The sequence below is a fragment of the Myotis davidii genome, unplaced genomic scaffold (genome assembly GCF_000327345.1).
Source record: "Myotis davidii unplaced genomic scaffold, ASM32734v1 scaffold1069, whole genome shotgun sequence".
Classification (NCBI taxonomy): domain Eukaryota; kingdom Metazoa; phylum Chordata; class Mammalia; order Chiroptera; family Vespertilionidae; genus Myotis; species Myotis davidii.
This window is the reverse complement of record NW_006300018.1, coordinates 2,413,667-2,420,778: the sequence shown is the minus strand read 5'-3', so window position 1 is coordinate 2,420,778 and position 7,112 is coordinate 2,413,667. Positions and strand designations below refer to the sequence as shown.

The 7,112-nt window shown below is 35.3% G+C and overlaps 1 protein-coding gene across 2 annotated transcripts in view; it reads left to right on the top strand.

Moving 5' to 3' along the window:
- The first annotated feature begins 2,222 nt into the window (after positions 1-2,222).
- Positions 2,223-7,112, top strand: part of KLHDC1 (kelch domain containing 1) — a 55,042-nt gene continuing 50,152 nt past the window's right edge. Inside the window, exons 1-3 of one of the 2 annotated variants that reach the window (XM_015571995.1) lie at positions 2,223-2,765; positions 3,310-3,427; positions 4,105-4,197. In XM_015571995.1, the coding sequence (XP_015427481.1) occupies positions 2,654-2,765; positions 3,310-3,427; positions 4,105-4,197 (323 nt within the window). In that variant the 5' untranslated portion in view covers positions 2,223-2,653. Of the gene's footprint in view, positions 2,766-3,309; positions 3,428-4,078; positions 4,198-7,112 lie in introns of both variants that reach the window. The other variant, XM_015571996.1, reaches the window with a different exon arrangement.

Here is a 7,112-nt window from a genome sequence, read left to right as displayed (position 1 = left end):
CATATGTCTCTTGGCTTTCTGAATGTCCTCTTTTGAAAGGTGTCTATTTAGGTCCTTTATCCACACTATTTTCCACAGTGGCTGCACCAGTCTGCATTCCCACCAACAGTGCACAAGGAATCCCTTTTCTCCACAAGAAGAGAGAATTTTGTAGCGAAATTTCTGAAAAAGTGAGAAGGAACTAGGTCCAAATTTTTCAATTCTGAACTTCATTTGTGCTTTTGTACCACCCCCTTTTTAAAAAAGGGACTTTTCTTTTTAATCAGGCTGAGGTGACTACAATCAGTTTAATAGGTATTATTCACCTTACCCATTCACTTAATCAACAAATATTCCATTTGCTTTTTATGTGTCAGGCACTATACTAGGCTCTAGACCAGCGGATCTCAACCTGTGGGTTGCGACCCCTTTGGGGGATCGAACGACCCTTTCACAGGGGTCACCTAAGACCATTGGAAAACACATATAATTACATATTGTTTTTGTGATTAATCACTATGCTTTAATTATGTTCAATTTGTAACAATGAAAATACATCCTGCATATCAAATATTTACATTACGATTCATAACAGTAGCAAAATTACAGTTATGAAGTAGCAACGAAAATAATTTTATGGTTGGGGATCACCACAACATGAGGACCTGTATTAAAGGGTCGCAGCATTAGGAAGGTTGAGAACCACTGCTCTAAGACACTAAATTATAACAACATAAACATGGTCCATGCACTCATGAAACTTATTGGTTAATGGTGGTGGTGGGGGCGGGGGTGGGTATGATCTAAACAAAGGACTTTGAAGGGCAAGTACAGGACTGTATGAGAGCATTTAATAGGTCACCTAATCCTTCAGCCTTATTCTGGGATAATAGAGAAGGGACATTTAAGCTGTTTCCAAAGAGTCAGTTAGCCAGAAAAATTCCTGGAAGCATTCCATGAAGAGAGAAGAGCATAATTGAAGCCCTATTGCAGCAGGACTTTGCAGAGGTTCAGGAATTGACAGAAGACTAGAGAATAATGAGTGAAAGACAAGATGAACTGGAGGGACAGCAGGTACCAAATAGAACAGACTCAAGATTTTTTGCCTGTCCTGAGAGCACTAGGGAAGTATTGAAGGGACTTAAACAGAGTCATGACAGAATCCATTTTTGTAATATTTTGGTTATATAGGTATACACACAAAGATACTGGAGCCTGACACTATTAAACTTTAGAATCACACAACTAACTCCCCTTTTTCAAATTATTTGTTTACTTAGCCATTAAGTATGACTTCCTCATTCAGACATAAGTGGAAGTTGCCTTGGAATTAATAAAATGGTTTTCTGCAGTGTGTGTATGTGTGTGTGAGAGGTGGCGGGGGGAGGGTGGTGCGGGGAGGAGATAGCTGGTAGGTAAGATACTATTTTTAAAATCTAACATAGCAATGAGAATTTACCTAAATCTACTTAGCATGCTAATAATTTATGCATCATGCAGTATTAGAAATTCTTAAACTGCTATCTTATATTTGGTTATTTTTGAATTATTCTAAGAAATTATGACAGATTTATCTAAGACTTTGTTTCAACCCCTAAGTTTTTTACTTAATAGAAATGATTGTTACTCTATTCTTATTTCTCTTTTCATCACAAATGTCAGAACGCAGTCTTTTGTTTATATTATCAGCTTCTTTAGAGATTATTCAGAGTTATCATTTGGACTAGTTAAATTTATATTGAGCCATAGATTCTATATTTGATAGACACCTAGCACTATGCCTCGCACATAGTAGGCACTCAAAAATAAGTTCAGTGAATCAAGGTATCTGATATAGTTACCTATTTAAAATTTTATTTTTCAATTACAGTTATATTCAGTATTATTTTGTATTAGTTTCAGGTGTACAGCATAGTGATTAGATAATCATATACTTTAAAAGGGTCCCGCATCCATTATTTCCAGTACCCACCAGGCACCATACATAGTTATTACAATATTCCTGACTGTATTCTCTGTGTTGTACTTTACATCCCCATGACTATTTTGTAACTACCAATTTGTACTTCTTAATCCCGTCAATGTTTTCACCGGATCTCCCAACAACCCCCTCTGGAAACCATTAGTCTCTTCATTGTATCTATGAGTCTTTTTCAATTTTGTTTGTTCATTTATTTTGTTCTTTAGATTCTACATATAAGTGAATCATATGGTATTTGTCCTTCTCTGTCTGACTTATTTAACTTAGCACAGTACCCTCTAGGTTCATCCCTGCTGTCGAAAATGGTAAGATTTCCTTCTTTTTCTTTACAGTGCTCTTAATTGCACCTTATAAAAATGTCCTCCCTTAATTCCTTCCATTCACACACAACATATTGCTCTGTTTGATATTTATTTTCTTCCTGGAAGTTCTACTCTGAATACTATTATTTTGCTGTTTTCCCTTTCTTGAAATCCCTTTTTAAGGTTTAATTGTCCTTGGTCTTTTTCTTGAAATTCATGTACTTTGTATTTTAAACCTTTGTTTGCCAATTTTCTCTTAGAAAATGTATTTTCCTTTTCTCTTTTGATCTAACTTAATTTATGTTAAAAATGTTTGAGTCTGTTTATGATTTGTGTTTCACAGTATTTTAATTGCAGTTTTCCCATCCTGAGGAACTATTGAATTGTTACTATGTATTTAAAAAGCATAATTCATGTATTCTATGTTTTTAGTCTATTGAAGACAATGAAGTATATTTGCCTAATGATGAAATTTGGACCTATGATATTGATAGTGGGTTGTGGTAAGTAATTTTAAATTGCAGAATGTCCAGTCTTTTTAAAATTTAATTTATTGGGATGTGACATTGGTTAATGAAATCAGATTTCACATGTACAACTCAATAAAACATTATCTGCATACGGTATCATGCACTCACCATATATGTTATGAATGTTTTCATAGACTTAGGGGAATTTAAGACCATACTTAGAACATACTGCACCACTTATTTCTCCCTTTCCTTTTCTTTCAATGCTTTATTCTCTCTGGCTATTTCTTTCCTCTGCTCCCTTCCTTTCTCCACTATTTGTCCTTTCCACTCCTCACAATTCTAAGACTGTCTCTGAAGACTCTTCTGCTAATTAATTCCCAATTCTGGTGACACATGTGAAGCTGAAAAAGATTTACAGTGGTTCTTCTTAGAGTCTTTACAGTATTGGCTACCATTCTATTTTAATTGTAACTGTCAGTGACAATTTTCATTTTAAAAAGACTCCTGGAGTTCAAAGGGAATTTTAATTTGCTTTTCTGGAAAGTTTTGAAATTTCATATTATTCTTGCTGCAGGACAATGCACCTCATGGAAGGAGAACTCCCTACCTCCATGTCAGGAAGTTGCGGTGCTTGCATTAATGGAAAGCTGTACGTTTTTGGAGGATATGATGACAAAGGATACAGCAATCGAGTAATATTTTCTTTCAATTCAGGCGTGCAGCAAAATGTGTAATATGTAGTGTACCATTTTACCTCATAAGTTTACAAATATTTTAAGTTTGTTTTTTTATTGATTTCAGAGAGAGGAAGGGAGAGGGAGACATAGAAACATCAGTGATGAGAGAGAATCATTGATTGGCTGCCTCATGTAATCCCCCTACTGGGGATCAAGCCCATAACTCAGGCAGTGTGTCCTGACAGGGAATTTAACCGTGACTTCCTGGTTCATAGGTTGACACTCAACCATTGAGCCACACCAGCCAGGATCAAGTTTACATATATTTAAAAAAGAAGATATATATAGAAAATACTGTGTTTATGATTATAAGGTTTTAGAGTGAAAATGTAGTGGTTGTGCTTTTCTTCCATATCTTTCTGCTACAGAATTAACTATATACTTAATATCTATATGGCAAGAGAATGCTGGGAAAAGATCTAGTTCAGTATGTTTTATGTATCATTTTTGCTTCTAAAACAGTCTCATTTTCATTAACTCCACAGGTAAATTTTTTACCTTTTAAAAAGAAAAAGTACTATTATTAATTTTAGATCATATAATCCTCAGATATGGATTCAGTTTTCAAATGCCCTGTCTATTAATGGTATTCTCCTCTTTTAAAAGCTTTATTTTGTTAATTTGCGAACCAGAGATGGAACCTATGTTTGGGAAAAAATCACCAACTTTAAAGGAAAACCACCCACACCACGTGATAAACTTTCTTGCTGGGTATATAAAGACAGGTAATGCACAAATCACCTCATTGACTACATTTACGTAAGGATGATCGGATAACTTGTGGCCAAAGTAGGGAAAACTTGAGAGTCTGAATTTTTTTCATCATATAATTACAAAGTTTTTTTTAATGTTAATGGTAACAGCTGTTTTAAACCCTGGAAGAGCTAAGTAATAAAAATAAACATGTGGGAGCAACAATTTGTTTTCTAAAAAGAAACATTTAATTAAAATTCTGAATAGTTCACTGGTTCAAAACCATATTAAAAATGTTACAGTGAAAGCTTTGACTCCCACTCCTGATCCCCCATGCACAAATAGCTACTTCTATTAATATATTTTGTATTGTTATCACAGTGGTTCCCAAAATTGTCTGCCATTGTAATCACCTGGAGTCTTAAAAATTCCAAAGCCCAGGTGATACCCTAGACCAGCGGTTCTCAACCTGTGAATCGCGACCCCTTTGGAGGTCGAACGACCCTTTCACAGGGGTTGCCTAAGACCATCGGAAAACACATATGTAATTACATATTGTTTTTGTGATTAATCACTATGCTTTAATTATGTTCAATTTGTAACAATGAAAATACATCCTGCTTATCAGATATTTATATTATGATTCAGTAGCAAAATTATAGTTATGAAGTAGCAACAAAAATAATTTTATTGTTGGGGTCACCACAACATGAGGAACTGTATTAAAGGGTCGTGGTTTTAGGAAGGTTGAGAACCACTGCCCTAGACAAATTAGATTGCAGTCCCTGGGAGTATGAGTTTTCAAACCTCCTCAGGTGATTGCAAGATGCAGACAAGTTTGGAAACCAGGAAACCACTGCCATCAGTGTTACTTTATGCAAATAGAAGCAAATATGTATGTATGTATGTATGTATGTATGTATGTATGTATTGGTCTTTTTTTCCCTTCTTACATACATATCTGTGTACACTGTTCTGTACCCTGCTACTTTTTTTAGTTAACAGTATAGACCTGATGATCTTTCATCTTTCTGAATCCCTAGTTAGAAAGTTTGTTCTTGATGTTTTTTTTCTTTTTGCAGCTGCATAGATTCTCCTCTGTGAATATAAATACCATTGTTTATTTAACCTTTACCCTGTTGATTGTTTCAACTCCTTTCTACAAACTATGCTTTAATGAATCTGTGTATGTGTGTGTGCGCGTGTGTGTACATATCAGATAGATCTATTGAATAAAATTCCAGAATTAGATGGTTAAAAGGTAATGTATTTGTAATTTTGTAGGTGTTTAGTTTGCTAAGGCTGCTGTAACAAAGTACCACAAACCCAGTGGTTTAAACAGAAATGTACTGTCTCATAGTTCTGGAGGCTAGAAGTCTGAGATCTGCTGAGATGTCAGCACAGTGACATTGATTAAAAAGGTAGATTTCTATGATATAATACCTGTATATCACACCGTGTACCCACCACCCAAGTCATATCTTCTTCCATCACCATATATTAGGCTTCCTTTACCTCCTACCTCCAACCCCTTCAATCATGTGGTTTTTATACTCCATTTTATGTGATGTATCACATTTATTGATTTGCGGATTTTGAACCAACCTTGCATCCCCGGCATAAAACCCACTTAATAGTGGTGTATGATCTGTTTAATATATTGCTGGATCTGGTTTGCTAATATTTTGTTCAAGATTTTAGCATTTATGTTCATCAGGGATGTTGGTCTATAATTTTTTTTTCTTTATAGTGTATCTCATTTTAGAATTAGGATAATGCTGGCCTTGGAAAATGAGTGTGGATGTCTTTCCTCCTCTTGAATTGTTGGCATAGTTTGAGAAGGATGGACGCTAGTTCTTTGGATGTTTGGTAAAATCCACTTGTGAAGCCATCTGGTCCAGGACTTTTATTTGTTGGGAACTTCTTAAAAATTATTATTTCACTACTTGTACTCTGTCTATTCAGATTCTCTAACTCTTCCTGATTCAGTTTTGGAAGATTATATGTTTCTAGGAATTGATCCTTTCTCCCTGATTGTCCAATTTGTTGGCATATAGTTCTTCAGTTCTTCATAACATTTTCTTAATAATCCTTTGCATGTCTTTGATATCAGTTGTTGCTTCTTCTCTTTTATTTCTGATTTTATTTATTTAGGTCCTCTCTCTTTTATTATTATTATTAATTAAATCTTTATTGTTCAGATTATTACATTTGTTCCTCTTTTTTCCCCCCATAACCCCTCTCCTCCCAGTTCCCACCCCACCCTCCGCCTTCGCTCCCTACCCATTGTCCTCATCCATACGTGCACGATTTTTGTCCAGTCTCTTCCCGCATCCCCGCCAAGAATAGGCAGTCCATTCCCTTTCTATGTCCCTGATTCTATTATAATCACCAGTTCATTCTGTTCATCAGATTATTTATTCACTTGATTCTTAGATTCACTTGTTGATAGATGCATACTTCGTGTTCATAACTAGTATCTTTACCTTTTTCTTCTTCTTCCTCTTCTTTTTTTTTTAAAATATATTTTATTGATTTTTCACAGAGAGGAAGGGAGAGAGATAGAGAGTTAGAAACATCGATGAGAGAGATACATCAATCAGCTGCCTCCTGCACACCCCCCACTGGGGATGTGCCTACAACCGAGGTACATGCCTTTGTCCGGAATCGAACCTGGGACCTTTCAGCCCGCACGCTGACGCTCTATCCACTGAGCCAAACCGGTTTCGGCATTCACTATTTCCTGAATTATTTCTGCATACTCTGAGATTTTTACAAACATAAATCCATGTATTAATCATGTAATTTAAAATGTTTATGTCTTAAGAGCAGATAGCTAGTTAAACATGGAGGAAAGAATTTAAAAAGATGATTTCAGTGACAAGCATAAATGAATCATATCTCAACAAATTCTGCTTAACATTGTATTTGAAACAGAAGCACTTAG